This window comes from Theropithecus gelada, chromosome 11 (genome assembly GCF_003255815.1).
Source record: "Theropithecus gelada isolate Dixy chromosome 11, Tgel_1.0, whole genome shotgun sequence".
Classification (NCBI taxonomy): Eukaryota; Metazoa; Chordata; class Mammalia; order Primates; family Cercopithecidae; genus Theropithecus; species Theropithecus gelada.
This window is the reverse complement of record NC_037679.1, coordinates 104,468,421-104,487,572: the sequence shown is the minus strand read 5'-3', so window position 1 is coordinate 104,487,572 and position 19,152 is coordinate 104,468,421. Positions and strand designations below refer to the sequence as shown.

Below are 19,152 nucleotides of genomic sequence, written 5' to 3'. Positions count from 1 at the left end.
CAAGACAGTTAAAAAACTACTTAGTATTACTCTCTTACATGAGGTACCTAGAATAAACACATTCAAAGAGACAGAAAGCTGAACAGAGGTTACCAGAGGCTGTAGGGAAGAAGAAATGAAGATTTGTTTAGTGAGTATAGTTTCTATTGGGGCTAACTAAAAAATTCAGGAAATGAATAGTGGTGACAGTTGTGTAACACTGTCAATCTACCTAATGTAACTGAATTGTCTACCTAAAAAGAGTTAAATGGTAAATTTTAAGTTATGTATATTATGCTACAATAAAAAACATTTATGGGCCAGGCGCGGTGGCTCATGCCTGTAATCCCAGCACTTTGGGAGGCCAAGGCGGGTGGATCACTTGAGGTCAGGAGTTCGAGAGCAGCCTGGCCAACACGGTGAAACCCCAACTCTACTAAAAATACAAAAATTAGCCAGGCATGGTGGTGCATGCCTGTAGTCCCAGCTACTTGGGAGGCTGAGGCAGGAGAACGGCTTGATCCCAGGAGGCGGGGGTTGCAGTGAGCCGCGATCAATCCACTGCACTCCAGCCTAGGCCACAGAGCAAGACTCCATCTCAAAAAACACAAAAAGGATTTATGTTATTCTAAAGATATTTAAAAGACATTTTAAGAAGGCAAGTGTACTATTCAATGAAGATAACAGTAGAAAATCACAAGTCTGAAATGAAATATTTATCTTGTATTAGCTTACTAGGAGAAAAAGGGCACACACAACAATTCAGTGCCAGCGTATTAACACAGTCTGTAGCGTCTCTGTTAGAGACGAAAACATACACAAAAAGCAAACTGTACTAACTTATGTAATAACTTTTGGGGTCTTCATTTATTACTAGTAAAGTTCTTTCTTAACCCAAATAATAAAAGTATTGGTAGTTATTTTTAAAAAGTCAGAAAAACATAAAATCGTGTCCATGATCTCATTACACAGAATATATAGTGACTTTGCCAACGGGTAGAAAACAGTTCACGTGACAAAGCAAAAAAAAATCGTCATTATTGTTTTTGGCTTTTTAATACTGTAGCTAGTATGTGCCAATGTAATAAACATTTAAAATTTTAATGGTAGAAGTGTATCTAGTAACAGAAAGAATGGGATGGGGCATCAGAGAAAGAAATACTGAAGAAATATAACATAAACCTAATAATTCCCTTGAGAATTCATTTTTCTATAGATTTGACACTTGAAAATCTTTGACAGGAACCTAAGAATCAGCAGAATCCAAAAGAACACTGGATTATAAGTGCCTTAAGTCTATTACATCTTAAATAAGATATTTAACCTCTTAATACTTTGTGCTTCCTTATCTGTAAAATAAAGAAGATTGGGTAAGACAATGAATGTGAAGAAAATGCTCTGCAGACTGGAAAACACTATCTAAATTCAGTTACCTAGACCTGACTTTCAAAACAAAAACAAACTATAGTATATGCTAAATACATCTGCGTCAACTCCGGGTGGCATGGTACCGTTCCATTACATGGAAAGAAGGAAACTAATGAAAAGAATACGAGTCAAATGGCAGAATTCGAATCCAGGTCTCTCTATTTTTTACTGGATGTGTGACCTTAATTTTCCACCTCTCATACTTACTTTCTTCATATGCAGAATGGGTAAAATACTTGCCCTCTCACTCCCCTACCCATTCCTCTCCAAGACGGTGGTAAGGACCAAATGAGCTCATGGATATGGTATCACTGTCTCATCAAATGAGCTCATGGAATTGCTACGTAAGTGTGATATATGAATGTGGACCTTCTCTCCCACCCAATCTACTTCTATTTAACCATCCCTGTGCCTCTTCTTTATAGCTACTATATATTCTCCCCTATCTCTGGGCCCTCCAATAATGACAGTCTGGGCTAAAGAGGTTGCTCTAAACTAGATCGTTATCAATCACACCCTTGCCTGCTTCTTTTTAGCAAAAATGGCCATTTTTTTCAACTTAGATACTACCTAAAAGCTTAATAAAGAAAACCCTAAGTCAAATCTCTGGTGTCCTACAAGAAGAAAAGGAAAGGAAAGGAAAGGAGAAAGGAGAAAGGAAAGGTAAGGAAAGGAGAAAAGAGAAGAGAAGAGAAGGAAAGGAAAGGAAAGGAAAGGAGAAAGGAAAGGAAAGGGAAAGGGAAAAGGAAAAGGAAAAGGAAAGGAAAGGAGAAAGGAGAAGAAGGAAAGGAGAAAGGAAAGGAAAGGAGAAAGGAAACGAGAAAAAGGAAAGGAGAAACGAAAGGAGAAAAAGGAAAGGGAAGAAAGGAAAGGAAAGGAGAAAGAAAAGGAAAGGAAAGGAGAAAAGGAGAAAAGGGGGAAAGGGGAAAGGAAAAGGGAAAGGAGAAAAGAGAAGAAAAGAAAAAAAAGGAAAGGAAAGGAAAGGAGAAAAGAAAAAGAAAAGAGAGAAGGAGAAAGAGAGAGAGAGAGAGAGAAAGAGAGAAAGAGGGAGGAAGGGAGGAAGGGGGGAAGGCGGGAAGGCAGGCAGGCAGGCAGGCAGGCAGGCAAGCCGGCAGGCCATAAAGCCCAATTTCTTTGAAGTGGGAAAGCAGGCCAGCCAGATTACTGCCCTCAGCCATCCCTCTGCCCACATTTATGATACCTCTAAGGAACCCAGGCATTCTAGTTTTATAACCACTGCTTAAATAAGTATTAAATCCACACCTCCATGATATGCAAGAATCTGTCTTCAGAGGGCGGGTGTGTGGCCTGCAAAATCCGCCATATGTGTTGAGTCTCGTCCAGAGATACTTCTAGGAGGTCTCCAACCATCATAAGTTCTTCCAGTTGTGCCTTAGCTCCAGGTGACAACTCCAGCACCGGAGGTTCCAAACTCCGGGGCACCAAAGGGCTCTTCCGAGGTTGTTTCCTTGGGGTGCTAGAACCTTTCCCAAAAAATACCATAGAACAAAGCAAATAAAAATTAAAACTATGGAAAAAACATGTTTTCAAAGTAAATATTTACAATAGCCCCCCAGACCCCCAATACTAACTTCAGATATCTGGATTAATTCCATCCGTATGAAAATGTAAACACAATTAGAAACAAATACAGACCAAAAAGGCAAACAATTCCAAGGCCCACTTCAAAAAAAAAAAAATGGTTTGGGGTTATTAATAAAAAGCGGTTCTTCCAGCCGGGCGTGGTGGCTCACGCCTGTAATCCCAACACTTTGAGAGGCAGAGGCGGGCGGATCACCTGAGGTCAGGAGTTCGAAACCAGCCTGATCAACATAGTGAAACCCCATCTCTACTAAAAATACAAAAAATTAGCCAAGCGTATTGGCACATGCCTGTAATCCCAGCTACTCCGGAGGCTAAGGGTAGGAGAATCGCTTGGACTTGGGAGGGGCAGGTTGCAGTGAGCCAAGATCGCGCCACTGCACTCCAATCTGGGCAACAAGAGAGAAACTCCATCTCAAAAAAAAAAAACCAAACAAAAAAAGTAGTTCTTTATCCTGAATGTTAATTTCTATTGAGTTTTTATCGTGTGGCAAGGGGAGCAAGGAACCAGAATCTCTCCATTTTAGAGTATACCAAAAGATTAAGCATTTAATAAAGCATTTGGCTGCCTTATGTAAATAACTGGTTATCTTTCTAACGAACAGAAAAAAAGACACAGTTCCATAAAATCCTGAATTTTATTATAAAGAGAGAAACACCCTCCATTTTCCAAAGTTGTGACCTAACGTAATGTGATTTGTTTTTGCTGAGGGAGAGAAAAATGAACATCACAGAGAAAATCACCCTCCAAGGACAGGAAAGACTTTCTACAATCAAAGTAGCCCAGAAACAGAGTAAATATGCTTAAAAAGCAGCCGTTCCACAACACCTGACAACGACCAAATAGAGGGTGAGGGACTACCTATCCGGGGTTTTCTAGAACTGAGGCATGGGACTAGATGGCCCCTAACGTTCTTCTAATTAGGACTCTAAAATTCTTCCTAAGTTTTCAGGCTGTGATGACAGAAAATGCAAATAGGGATTGGCTTTTCCTAAAGAAAACAGCATTTTCAGGTTCCATTAGCATTTCATGGCCAACCATTGTACTCCACTCAGACGGGACTCACATTCTTGATTAACATAATGTTTTTCTCACTGGTTTTCTGCTTATCTTCCCCCCAGTTTTTTAAAGGAGTAATACCTTGAGAACAACTCTTGGAAGCAGAAGAGTAAGCATGCTCTGCACAAAACGAAGGTGCTGTCCACATGTGAGTCACCACCTCCTCAGATTTGATGGGAATCTCTTCATCACAAAAAAGATTGGGTTCAAGACTACTAGAGGACTTCACACTGGCTGTGTCCTGAAGAAGAAACAAAGAGAAGTATTCAGAATTAGAGTCATTTAACTTATTTTATGACAAGGCCCAAAATGGAGGCTTTCAGGTTAAAGCTTCTAATATACTAAAAATATGAGATTAAAATTAAATATCTGATGTTAAACAGGATAGAAAATGTCCATTGGGGAGAAAAACCGTAATTGTGGCAGGCCAGGTTTCCATTAGCAACCAGAACAGTTTCTACTAACACATTACTATAATTCTAATTAACGTGTAAGTCAAATAGTAAAGAAATGGAGAAACTATGGCCTTCGTACAAGGGCTGAAATGTGAAAACAAACCCATTAAAGATTTTCACCTGGGTTTTCTCAGACCCTAAAGCCTGATAAGATTATGAAGGCATTCTCACACACACCTTGTGCCAGGGCCCACTGAAGATTAAGAAATTTTTCCAAATCTCTAGAGAAAGCCTTCCAGACCCTGGACCCCACCCTAGATACAGTCGGAATGAAAGATCCCCGCTTGTAGGTGCGCCTCCCACACACAGACACAGAGTTTAGAATGAATACAAGTATTGAAAAAAACTTGTATGGCCGGGCGCGGTGGCTCACGCCTGTAATCCCAGCACTTTGGGAGGCCGAGGCAGGCGGATCACAAGGTCAGGAGATCGAGACCATGGTGAAACCCTGTCTCTACTAAAAACACAAAAAATTAGCCGGGCGCGGTGGCGGGCGCCTGTAGTCCCAGCTACTTAGGAGGCTGAGGCAGGAGAATGGCATGAACCCGGGAGGCGGAGCTTGCAGTGAGCCAAGATCGCGCCACTGCACTCCAGCCTGGGCGACAGAGCGAGACTCCGTCTCAAAAAAAAAAAAAAAAAAAAAAAAAAACTTGTAACTTAGTTGGTCTGGTGAGTTACTCCATAACCAGTTGCAGAAATAAACTCCCTTCTTTCTCAGTCAGTCTGCATCTTCTTATTGGACTGAGAGAAAAAAGCAGCTAGACCTTGTTCTATCCAGGAACATAATGACTACAGATTCAAGCCAAAAGACAGTATTAAGGTCAAAAACAATCCACAGAGATAACAAACCTACCAAAAAATTACTATTGCTCTCTACATTCCTCCTCTCTGGGCAGGGCATCTCTGAAAAAAAGGCAGCAGTCCCAGTCAGGGACTTCTAGATAAAATCCCCATCTCCCTGGGACAAAGCACCTGGGGGAAGGGGCAGCTGTGGATGCAGCTTCAGCAGACTTAAACTTCCCTGCCTGACGGCTCTGAAGAGAGCAGCAGATCTCCCAGCACAGCACTCAAGCTCTGATAAGGAACAGACTGCCTCCTCCAGAGGGTCCCTGGCCCCCATGCATCCTGACTGGGAGACACCTCCCAGCAGGGGTCAACAGACACGTCATACAGGAGAGCTCTGGCTGGCATCTGGCCGGTACCCCTCTGGGACAAAGCTTCCAGAGGAAGGAACAAGCAGCAGTGTCTGCTGTTCTGCAGCCTCTTCTGGTGATACCGAGGCAAACGGTCTGGAGTGGACCTCCACCAAACTCCAGCAGACCTGCAGCAGAGGGGCCTATTTGAAGGAAAACTAACAAACAGAAAGAAACAGTATCAACATCAACAAAAAGGACGTCCACTCAGAGACCCTACCCGAAAGTCACCAAAATCAAAGACCAAAGGTAGATAAATCCACGCAGATGGGGAGAAACTAGCACAAAAAGGCTGAAAATTCCAAAAACCAGAACACCTCTTCTCCTCCAAAGGATCAAATCTCCTCGCCAACAAAGGAACAAAACTGGACGGTGAATGAGTTTGACGAACTGACAGAAGTAGCCCTCCGAAGGTGGGTAATAACAAACTCCTCCGAGCTAAAGGAGCATGTTCTAACCAATGCAAGAGAGCTAAGAACCTTGAGAAAAGGTTAGAGGAACTGTTAACTAGAATAACCAGTATAGAGAACATAAATGACACGATGGAGCTGAAAAACACAGCACGAGAACTTCGTGAAACATACACAAGAATCAACAGCTGAATTGATCACGCAGAAGAAAGGATATCAGAGATTGAAGATCAGCTCAATGAAACAAAGTAAGAAGACAAGATTAAAGAAAAAACAGTGAAAAGAAACAAACAAAGCCTCCAAGAAATATGGGAACATGTGAAAACACCAAATCTACATTTGATTGGTGCACCTGAAAGTGACAGGGAGAACGGAACCAAGTTGGAAAACGCTCTTCAGGATATTATCCAGGAAAACTTCCCCAACCTAGCAAGGCGGGCCAACATTCCAATTCAGGAAATACAGAGAACACCACAAAGAAACTCCTCGAAAAGAGCAAACCCAAGAAATGTAATTGTCAGATTCAACAACGTTGAAATGAAGGAAAAAATGTTTAGGGCAGCCAGAGAGAAAGGTCGAGTTACCCACAAAGGCAAGCCCATCAGACTAACAGCGGATCTCTCCGTAGAAACGCTACAAGCCAGAAGAGAGTGGGGCCAATATTCAACATTCTTAAAGAAAAGAATTTTCAATCCAGAATTTCATATCCAGCCAAACTAAGCTTCATAAATGAAGGAGAAATAAAATCCTTTACAGACAAGCAAGTGCTGAGAGATTTTGTCACCACCATGCCTGCCTTTCAAGAGCTCCTGAAGGAAACACTAAACATGGAAAGGAACAACTGGTACCAGCCACTGAGAAAAACATACCAAATTGTAAAGACCATCAACGCTATGAAGAAACTGCATCCACTAACGGGCAAAATAACCAACTAGCATCATAATGACAGGATCAAATTCACACAAAACAATATTAACCTTAAATGTAAATGGGCTAAATGCCCCAATTAAAAGGCACAGACTAGCAAATTGGATAGAGTCAAGACCCATCAGTGTGCTGTATTCAGGAGACCCATCTCACTTGCAAAGACGCACACAGGCTCAAAATAAAGGGATGGAGGAAGATCTACCAAGCAAATAGAAAGCAAAAAAAAGCAGGGATTGCAGTCCTAGTCTCTGATAAAACAGACTTTAAACCAACAGAGATCAAAAAAGACAAAGAAGGGCATTACATAATGGTAAAGGGATCAATGTAACAAGAAGAGCTAACTATTCTAAATGTATATGCACCCAATACAGGAGCACCCAGATTCATAAAGTAAGTCCTTAGAGACCTACAAAGACACTTAGACTCCCACACAATAATAATAGTGGGAGGCTTTAACACCCCATTGTCAATATTACACATATCAATGAGACAGAAAATTAACACAGCTATCCAGGACTTCAACTCAGCTCTGGACCAAGCAGACCTAACAGACAGCTACAGAACTCTCCACCCCAAACCAACAGAATATACATTCTTCTCAGCAGCACATCACACTTATTCTAAAACTGACCACATAATTAGAAGTAAAACATCCCTCAGAAAATGCAAAAGAACAGAAATAATAACAAACAGTCTCTCAGACCACAGTGCAATCAAAGTAGAACTCAGGATTAAGAAACTCACTCAAAACCTCACAATTACATGGAAAGTAACAACCTGCTCCTGAATGACTACTGGGTAAATCATGAAATGAAGGCAGAAATAAAGACGTTCTTTGAAACCAATGAGAACAAAGACACAACATACCAGAATCTCTGGGACACATTTAAAGCAGTGTGTAGACGGAAATTTACAGCACTAAATGCCCACAAGAGAAAACAGGAAAGATCTAAAATTGACATCCTAACATCACAATTAAAAGAACTACAGAAGCAAGAGCAAACAAATTCAAAAGCTAGCAGAAGACAAGAAATAACTAAGATCAGAGCAGAACTGAAGGAGATAGAGACATGAAAAACCCTTTAAAAACATCAATGAATCCAGGAGCTGGTTTTTTGAAAAGATCAACAAAATAGATAGACCGCTAACAAGACTAATAAAGAAAGGAGAGAAGAATCAAATAGACGCAATAAAAAATGATAAAGGGGATATCACCATCAATCCCGCAGAAATACAAACTACCATCAGAGAATACTATAAACACATCTACACAAATAAACTAGAAAATCTAGAAGAAACGGATAAATTCCCGGACACATACAGCCTCCCAAGACTACACCAGGAAGAAGTCGAATCGCTGAACAGACCAATCAAGTTCTGAAATTGAGGCAGTAATTAACAGACTACCAACCAAAAAAAGTCCAGGACCAGACAGATTCACAGCTGAATTCTACCAGAGGTACAAGGAGGAGCTGCTACCATTCCTTCTGAAACTATTCCAAACAATAGAAAAACAGGGAATCCTCCCTAACTCATTTTATGAGGCCAACATCATCCTGATAACAAAACCTGGCAGAGACACAACAAAAAAAGAGAATTTCAGGCCAATATCCCTCATGAACATCGATGTGAAAATTCTCAATACTGGCAAACTGAACCCAGCAGCACATCAAAAAGCTTATCCACCAATGATCAAGTTGGCTTCATCCCTACGATGCAAGGCTGGTTCAACATACTCAAATCATAAACATAATCCATCACATAAACAGAACCAATGACAAAAACCACATGATTATCTCACTAGATGCAGAAAAGGCCTTCAGCAAAATTCAACAGCCTGTCATGCTAAAAACTCTCAATAAACTAGGTACTGATGGAATGTATCCCAAAATAATAAGAGCTATTTACAAACCCACAGCCAATATCATACTGAATGGGCAAAAATTGGAAGCACTCCCTTTGAAAACCAGCACGAGACAAGGATGCCCTCTCTCACCACTCCTATTCAACATAGTATTGAAAGTTCTGGCCAGGGCAGTCAGGCAGGAGAAAGAAATAAAGGGTATTCAAATAGGAACAGAGGAAGTCAAATTGTCTCTGTTTGTAGATGACATGACTGTATATTTAGAAAACCCCATCGTCTCAGCCCAAAATCTCCGTAAGCTGATAAGCAACTTCTGCAACATCTCAGGATACAAAATCAATGTGCAAAAATCACAAGCATTCCTATACACCAACAATAGACAAACAGAGAGTCAAATCATGAGTGAACTCCCATTCACAACTGCTACAAAGAGAATAACATACCTAGGAATACAACTTACAAGGGATGTGAAGGACTTCTTCAAGGAGAACTACAAACCACTGCTTAAGGAAATGAGAGAACACAAACAAATGGAAGAACATTCCATGCTCATGGATAGGAAGAATCAATATTGTGAAAATGGCCATACTGCCCAAAGTAATTTACAGATTCAATGCTAACCCTATCAAGCTACCACTGACTGTCTTCACAGAACTGGAAAAAACTACTTTAAATTTCATATGGAACCAAAAAAGAGCCCGCATAACCAAGGCAATCCTAAACAAAAAGAACAAGGCTGGAGGCATCACGCTACCTAACTTCAAACTATACAACAAGGCTGCAGTAACAAAAACAGCATAGTACTGGTACCAAAGCAGATATATAGACCAATAGAACAGAACAGAGGCCTCAGAAATACCACCACACATCTATAACCATCTGATCTTTGACAAACCTGACAAAAACAAGAAATGGGGAAGGATTCCCTATTTAATAAATGGTGTTGGGAAAACTGGCTAGCCATATGCAGAAAGCTGAAACTGGATCCCTTCCTTATACCTTATGCAAAAACTAACTCAAGATGGATTAAAGACTGAAAGGTAAGACCTAAAACCATAAAAACCCTAGAAGAAAACCTAGGCAACACCATTCAGGACATAGGCATGGGCAAAGACTTCATGACTAAAACACCAAAAGCAATGGCAACAAAAGCCAAAATAGTCAAATCAGATCTAATTAAACTAAAGAGTTTCTGCACAGCAAAAGAAACTATCAGCAGAGTGAACAGGCAACCTACAGAATGGGAGAAAAATTTTGCAATCTATCCATCTGACAAAGGGCTAATATCCAGAATCTACAAAGAACTTAAACAAATTTACAAGAAAAAAACAACCCCATCAAAAAGTGGGCAAAGGATATGAACAGACACTTCTCAAAAGAAGACATTTATGCAGCCAACAAACATACGAAAAAATGCTCATCATCACTGGTCACTAGAGAATTGCAAATCAAAACCACAATGAGATGCCATCTCACACCAGTTAAAATGGCGATCATTAAAAAGTCAGGAAACAACAGGTGCTGGAGAGGATGTGGAGAAACAGGAACAATTTTACACTGTTGGTGGGAGTGTAAATTGGTTCAACCATTGTGGAAGACAGTGTGGCGATTTCTCAAGGATCTAGAACTAGAATTACCATTTGACCCAGCCATCCCATTACTGGATATATACCCAAAGGATTATAAATCATTCTGCGATAAAGACACATGCACACGTATGTTTACTACAGCACTGTTCACAACAGCAAAGACTTGGAACCAGCCCAAATGCCCGTCAATGACAGAATGAAGAAAATGTGGCACATATATACCATGGAATACTATGTAGCCATAAAAAAGGATGAGTTCATGTCCTGTGCAGAGACATGAAGCTGGAAACCATCATTCTCAGCAAATTAACACAAGAACAGAAAACCTAACACTGCATGTTCTCACTCATAAGTGGGGGTTGAACAACAAGAACATATGGACACAGGGAGGGGAACATCACACACCAGGGCCTGTCCGGGGGTGGAGGGCTAGGGGAGGCATAGCATTAGGAGAAATACCTAATGTAGATGACGGGTTGGTGGGTGCAGGAAACCACCATGGCACATGTATACCTATGAAACAAACCTGTATGTTCTGCACATGTACCCCAGAACTTAAAGTATAATAAAAAAAAATTATGGTTACGTAATCCACCTTCTATAGTCTACAACCTATAATAACTCCTATACCAACAAGCTAAGGAGGGGAAGACAAATTTAGATGTGACAGCTTAAGGACACAAACCATTTAATCCTCTCTAGAGGTTTTCAAACCTAGAATCTTACCAATTGCTCTTACTTAACATAAGTATATGTCTGACTGACAATATACAGATTACAGTAAGTTTTCATGTAACGTCATCAGTAGGTTCTTGGAAACTGACTTTAAGCAAAAGGAAGTACAGTAGCAGGTCCTTCAATAAAGTTGTTTTCATTTCATTACAACAGTGATGAGGGGAAAAAATAAGTTCAGCTTGCAGATCAGCTTGGTACTGCTCATTAATCTCACTGTTGCACTTAAAGTCCTTGGAATGTTAAGTGAGCTCTGATTAGGTCTCAGATCATTCTCCTTGAAATCCGTATCCACAAGCTCACCTACACAGACACAATCCCAAAAGATGCAGGACAGACTTTGCTTCATTAAATATGTACCTTGTAAGCAATGATTTTCTGGATGGTAACTACGATAAAATGACTGATTTTATTTTACTAAATAATTACCTACTCCTCTTCCTAAACCAAGAGGGGGCTCCTCCTCAAGCAAGAATACTATGTTCAAAGTATTTTAAGTATGAATTTATGGTCACAACAGAGAACATCAAACAAAGAAAAAACCACCAGCCAAATGCAAATAAACTGGCAAATAAAAGTTTTATTATACAATTATCACTTGCTCTGCGGGAAAATGCTCAACAGTACAGGCTTTTTTTTTCATTCAAAGAGATCAACATCAAAGTAAATTGGCAGGGTATAGCTCCGTGGCAGAGCATCTGACGGCAAAGTAAATTTGAACTTGAATTACCGTACGTCTTGCCACCATTCTTCTCTTCTCAGCTGTCAAATACATTACTAACACTAGAAAATCCATAATCTTATTTTTCTACCCTGCCCATACCTACTACCAAACAGACAGTAAGCTAAGATTCTCATACAATTTCCTCCAAAAAAAGATGACTCCATCCAACCATATCAAACTGCAGTTGTGATCCCTAGTCCTGAAAATCATCAATACTTGTGATGTTTTCATAGGTTACCAGTCTGCTTTCAAGCAAAGCCCATCATGTTAAGCAAATCTAGAGGAGGGGCTGATACTTAATGTGCTAGAAAGCAACCACCAAAAATATCAAAGGCCTCTAAGCAGGGTGAACAGGTGATTCCAGTATTCAAGGAAAAGGCGAATTATACTTGGCATGGGTTGCGTTCCTTTTCAGCTGCTCCTAGTCACCCTATATACCACTTCGTAAACAAAGACAGTCATTAACTTCCGGATAACAACGTGCTTAAGATGATTATCTGAATAGGCTAATTCAAGTTTCTACTGTTCTCAAGTCTTTAAGTCACATAACTGAAAATTCCCAAGTCACCTGGATCCATTTTTATCTTTAGAAAAAACATTTCCCAGTGGAAGAATCTACGAGCATCTATGATGGATGGTTTTAATTTTACACCCTAGCAGTTTTAATGCTGATGAGGTTAATGAGCAGTACCAAGCTGATCTGCAAGCTGAAAAGACAAAAGACAGTGAAGGGGTAGGGACAGAATCTCCCCTTGTTCTTAGGAAGCAGCCTTTTGTATCAGAGTAGGAATTCCCAGGTTACAAGAATAGATTCTAAACAAAGCAACTAAGAATCATATAAAACAAACCAATGGATTGACTGTAATCTGGCAGGGTCTCTGACTAATCACGTTGTTATTACTAGGTTAAAAAGCAAAGGACTTGCACCTGACAAAAAGGGTGAACGAAAAGCCAACTGGATCCAACACAAAACAAACTTGTCAAAACCTTCTCTTCACCACCAGTAAGGTGTCATTACCAAAACCGTCACATTGTTGGTAAATAATTTGTTGTATCTGCAACTGGAACTCAGCAAATTCTAACCTCGGCCTAAGTATTATATTACCCATCTCTGAATATTACTTTCTATCTGGCACCATCCAGACAAGAAAGCAGAGCAAAAGACTCACAGCCTAGCTGGAATGGAATTTTTTTTTTTTTTTTTTTTTGAGGCAAGGTTTTGTTGCGCTACCCAGGCTGGAGGGCAGTGGTACAATCACAGCTCACTGCAGCCTTGACCTCCTAGGATCAAAGCACCCACTTCAGCTTCCCAAGCAGCTGGGACTACAGGTGCATGCTACCACACCCAACTAGCTTTTGTATTTTTTTGTAGAGATGGGGGGGTCTCGCTATGTTGCACAGGCTGGTCTCAAACTCCTGGACTCAAGTGATCCTCCCACCTCAGTCTCCCCTAAAGTGTCAAGTTTATAGGCATGAGCCACCATACCAAGCCTAGAATGGAATTCTTAAAACTTAACTGTATACAGACTTTAACTCAAAGAAAAAAATGTGAAAAACTGAAATTGGCCATGAAAGCTTTACATAATTTAATGCATTGTTTTTCTAGTTCCTCTAAGCCATAAGGGACTATAAGATGAGAAAAACATACACAGATTTTTAAATTCTATTTTTTTAAAATTGTTTCAGGTCTGGCGCGGTGGCTCACACCTGTAATCCCAGCACTTTGGGAGGCCGAGGCGGGCGGATCACTTCAGGTCAGGAGTTCAAGACCAGCCTGGCCAACATGATGAAACCCCATCTCTACTAAAAATACAAAAATTAGCCAGGCGTGGTGGCGTGCACCTGTAATCCCAGCAACTTGGGAGGCTGAGCAACAAGAATTACTCAAACCCAGAAGGCAGAGGTTGCAGTGAACAGAGATCCGGCCACTGCATTCCAGCCTCCTGACAGAGGGAGACTCCATCTCAAAAAAAGAAAAATTACTTCAGCAACCTGTAATTTTTTGAGTTTTGAAAAAATGCTATGACTAAAACCTCAGAAGAGATAAATGACTAGTTTTCTCTTTCACTTTCAGGCCTCAAACATCACTGTTCAATAGCTTTTTTTCTTTAAACAAACCCAATGATCAGGTATGTACCCACACAGCCTGTCCGTGTAACTACCTTCATGTCGTAACCATACGTCTCTCGAATGTCTTCATCAGAGTCTGTTTCTTCGTCATCATAGTCCATTGTTTGTCGAGGAGAAGAGGACACACTGCTCACCACCCGATTAAAAGCAGACTGCTGGAAACTAGGTAAGTGTCCCTAAACAACAAAGAATTCCAAGATGAACAGCAAGACATGAGAGACCAGCAGGGGAATTAATGTGTGCCCAAGATCACCAAAATGTAATGAATAAGCAAAGTGGCTAACAGAGTTCTTCAACAGTTAGTAGAAATCAAATTATTTGATGATGATGCCAAAGTCCACCTGAATGACATTCCCAGGAATAGTTCACTAAGTACGCATCCAAAAAAAAGTATTATAGTATATGTTGAATGAGAATGCAATGGATAATTGCTGACAAGTTACTGTTATTTTCCTAATCAATTGGTAAGACAGACTCGATTTACTATTTATACACTGACATATCCCATGAAATAGAAAAAGAATGCAAATCCTAAACTTGCCTGTAAGTCTGGATTGGCAGCTGCTTTTTGGAGTTCCGCACTGATGATCTTTTCAGTTTTTTCTCGAGCTGCCTGTTCCACCATACGCTGGCTCAACACAGACAGTTTGGCCAGGGCAGAGGAGAGTTCATCTGTGGCTAGAGCCTGCCGTGCTCTATCTTGCCAACTCATAGCACGTTCTGTCAAACACTGCAGGGCCTCTCCTTCAGGCAACCGTACGGGCAACTTCTGAAGGGACACCAGGAGTGACAGAATAGTCTCTAGCCTGGGCCTTCGAGACCGCATACAAAGAGGACAAAGGAATTTTACTTCTTTAGCTTGCCAGCTGGATCCTTTCTTTTGGGAACTTGATTTAGGAAGAGGAACACAGCTGTTATGGAACCAGTCCTTGCAGAGCTCACACTGTAGCATAAACCCACTGGCTGTCTTGCGGCAAATGCAAAATTTTACTTCTTCTATGCGGTCCACCATTGTCATCTTGGCTAGGTTGGCTGCTCTGAGAGAATGCATGGCTTCAATCTCTTTTTGCTCCCGTTCTTTGAAAACTGCTACCTGTACAAGAAACACATTTAATTGAAGAGTCACTGCAATATATCCCCAAACTACCAAATTCCCAAGACCGTGGGATCTTTCTCCAAGCTATCAGTTATAAACAGTTTCCTAAAATTTGGGGCCCCTGGCAGTTTCCATGCAAACATTCCTCATCTGTGAAACGGGCAAAGTGCTATCACATTTGATCATGTACATCAGTGCAGTACTTTGGCCTCTTTTGTAGGGCGCAGTACAAAGATGGCATGCCTTGAAATCAAGCAACCTGGGTACAAAGCCTGGCTCTTGTACTTTTAGACTGTTAATATGGGGCACAAGTTTCCGAACCTCCATTTTCTGAAAAATGAGGATACTACCAACCGTTATTTTGCTGTTTCACAGATTAAATAAGGTAACATATGAAAGTGCCTAACCTGGTACCTTGCACAAGAAAAATACTCAATGAAGTATTAGTTTCCCATCCCCTCGTAATTCATTCCCTGGGGCAAGTCCTATACACATTAATTTATTTCTCTCTAGAAGGCCTCTTCATGTGTAAGTAGAGTAACAAAACTTGATCAGTTGTAACAACAGAGTTTTATGAAACTCAATTTAACAAAGTAAATAAAGGCAAACAAATTTAATTATCAATACTGTCAGTGCATTTTCTTCTTGAACTACTGGCAGCTTTGAAACAATTTTGAAATAATTTCCAGTCCTACTTGTCTAGCAAGATTGACTTGTTAGGCAGGCTCTCTAATCAGAAATCATTTTCATTGGCTTCAAAACAGAATCATTTGTAGGCAGAAAGAGCTGTATCATATGCAATTCCTTACTTTTATTGCCCAGATTCGTATTTATTTTCTATTTCCTCAGGATCCTAGTAATCTTAACACATTCCTCCTATCCTCCAAAAAAGCATAATTCTCATCAACTACAAATATTTTAACACTCATTAAGAGATGGAAATCTGTAGCCTGGTATAATTCTTTTAAAAAACACATAGTAATAAGAGTCATAAAATGTTTATATTAAATTCTAACCCAGTAATTACATTCCTAAGAGTCAAGTCTAGGAAATTTAAAAGAAGGAAAAGGCTATACAAAGAAGTTCATTTTATTACTTACAATAAGAAACTAAGTAACAGGCAAAATGTTCAAAATTAGAAAACTACAGCAGGTCCTCAAATAACATCTTTATGTTCAGTGTAATTTCATTATAACATTGATGAGAAAAAAACAATTCCTGGCCAATGCCACTGTCACTCACTAATTTACCAAAAATTGGATAATTATCTAGTTTTTATTATTCTTAAATGTATGTTTAGCTCGAATTTTCTCAGTGTTTAATATCATAAGTGTTTGGGGTCTTTATTTTAAAAGTCTGATGATGTTTTTGTGACCAGAAATATGCTGGTTAAAAAATAAGGAACTTAACTCTTGTTTGTATCAGCCTGTAGTAAAACTGGGTTCATTATACATTGCTTCACCTACAGTTGCAGTGCAAGAAGCTATTGATAATGTTAAGTGAGGACTTACTGTACTCAGCAAACTATGGACAACTTGATGGAACAGTAGACGACCATTAAAACAACAGTAAAGAACAGAGGTATGGAACAGACAATTGTGGGAAAAGAGCAGAATACTAAACTTTTTGTATATCTTGATTATAAATATTTACTTTTAATGTGAAATATGTATAATCGTAAAGCCAAAGCATATGAAAATAAAAAGTTAAAAACATAAAAACTGTGAGTCTGCTAACATCTTTACAGAATTGTGTATTCACCAAGCAAACTCAAGACGCTCGGTAACGTCTTACCACCACGGCTGTATCTCTGGTTTCCTCCAATCCCTCCTCCAGATCACTCAGAGGCTCGAGGTCCAGATCCTTTTCTTTTTCTTTTTCTATCAGTTCTTTTACTTTTTTCCTCCTATTTTTGCCACTCCCATATACACCAATGTCAGTCCGGGGGCTCAGCACCTACAAAAATAAAACCACCATTATAAACTCTGGTTTTTAAAAAATCTTAGAAGTGAAAATAATAAAGGAACCATTTATTGACCGTTCAACCGTGTCCGAGGCACTTTCTTAAGGACTTTATACACATGATCTAATTCATTCCTCACAACAACCCTATGTAGTAGGTATTAGTATCTACGTTTTATAAACAAGAGAAACTGAGGCTCAGAAAGGAAATAACTTGCCCAAGGACACAGGGTTAGCAATTAAGGAGTCCATTCTCAAACCTGAAAGGACCTATCCAAAGCCTTTGCTCTTAACTACTACGTTCAACTTCTCAAGATCAAAGGGACGATGAGTATACAAATTTGTGCTTCGGAGAAAAAAGATCATTCAACGATAGGCTGGACGTGGTGGTTCACACCTGTAATCCTAGCACTTTGGGAGACTGAGGAGGGCGGATCACTTGAGCTCAAAGGAGTTCGAGACCAGCCCAGGCAACATGACGAAACATCATCTCCACCAAAAATACAAAAAATTAGCCAGGCATGGTGGTGCATGCCTGTAGTCCCAGACACTTGGGAGGGTGAGGTGAAAGGATCACTTGAGCCCAGGAGGCGACAGCTGCAGTGGGCTGAGATCGCAACACTGCACTCCAGTCTGGGCAACAGGGCAAGACTCTGTCTCAAAAAAACAAAACAAAACAAAACTATTTCAATGACTAGAGTCCAATAACAAGCCAAGGCCGACTGCTTTTTCTAGGGACAGCACAAGATTAACTGGAAATGAATCTGCCCAAGGCTCCAGATTTCAAGTCACATCTGATACCACCTAGTAAGTCACCATCTGACACCACCCAGTAAGTCGCCATCTGATACCACCCAGTAAGTCACCATCTGATACCACCCAGTAAGTCGCCATCTGATGTCACCCAGTAAGTCACATCTGATACCACCCAGTAAGTCACCATCTGATACCACCCAGTAAGTCGCCATCTGATACCACCCAGTAAGTCGCCATCTGATACCACCCAGTAAGTCGCCATCTGATGTCACCCAGTAAGTCGCCATCTGATGTCACCCAGCAAGTCGCCATCTGATACCACCCAGTAAGTCACCATCTGATACCACCCAGTAAGTCACCATCTGATATCACCCAGTAAGAATCACTTGTATAACGGTAATCAGACAAACTGAAAACTATCACCCAGTAAGAATCACTTGTATAACGGTAATCAGATACACTGAAAACAACCCTCACCAATACTATTACCACTTAAATTACCAGTGGCTTATGAGAGTGCTGAAGTTCATGAGAGTGTTGAAGTTCAAGTACCTGTAACAACGTATGGCTAGAATTCTTCTTAAGAAAGGTCCGCCCAGTCCGTTCTCTCCATGCCCGTGCTGCTGCCACCTGAGATTCCACTTGCGGCAGTGCTTCAAGGCGCACAGGGATAGGGCGTCCTTTCGCAGACAAGCTCTCAAGCTGTTCCAAGTAAGCGTAGTTGCTGCCACTCTGAAAAACCAAAGTCGATTCTCACAATTTGAGTTCTCTTATGGGGTCTGGCAATATACTGTTGAAAGACCTTACAAAGTTTAGTGTTAGTTCTTTTATTAAATACTATTCTTTGCATGGAATTCCATCTCTTGAATTCATATAACTTCCAATGTCCTATTTTTTAAAGTTTGTGTAAATTATTTTTTTAATGAACATGTCATCAATGATTTTATTTACTAATTAATGAGAGAACCAGCAGACATAAAAACCAGTTCAAAGGACAATCTAAAGCACGGACATATATAAATGCAGTTAGCAGGCCAGGCGTTGTGGCTCACACTTGTAATCTCAGCACTTTGGGAGGCTGAGACAGGCAGATCACCTGAGGTCAGGAGCTCGAGACCAGCCTGGCCAACATGGTGAAACTCTGTCTCTACTAAAAATACAAAAATTAGCCAGGCGTGGTGGCGCATGCCTGTAATCCCAGCTACTCAAGAGGTTGAGGCAAGAGAATTGCTTGAACATGGGAGG

At 40.4% G+C, this 19,152-nt stretch overlaps 1 protein-coding gene across 2 annotated transcripts in view; it reads right to left on the bottom strand.

Annotated features, from left to right (window-relative positions):
• KDM5A (lysine demethylase 5A) overlaps positions 1–19,152 on the bottom strand; it is a 136,874-nt gene that overhangs the window by 49,374 nt on the left and 68,348 nt on the right. For both annotated transcript variants that reach the window (XM_025400961.1, XM_025400962.1), the window contains exons 21-26: positions 18,460–18,639; positions 16,984–17,145; positions 14,635–15,186; positions 14,126–14,269; positions 4,151–4,310; positions 2,671–2,891 (exon numbers count right to left, since the gene is read on the bottom strand). In XM_025400961.1, the coding sequence (XP_025256746.1) occupies positions 2,671–2,891; positions 4,151–4,310; positions 14,126–14,269; positions 14,635–15,186; positions 16,984–17,145; positions 18,460–18,639 (1,419 nt within the window). The remainder of the gene's footprint in view (positions 1–2,670; positions 2,892–4,150; positions 4,311–14,125; positions 14,270–14,634; positions 15,187–16,983; positions 17,146–18,459; positions 18,640–19,152) is intronic.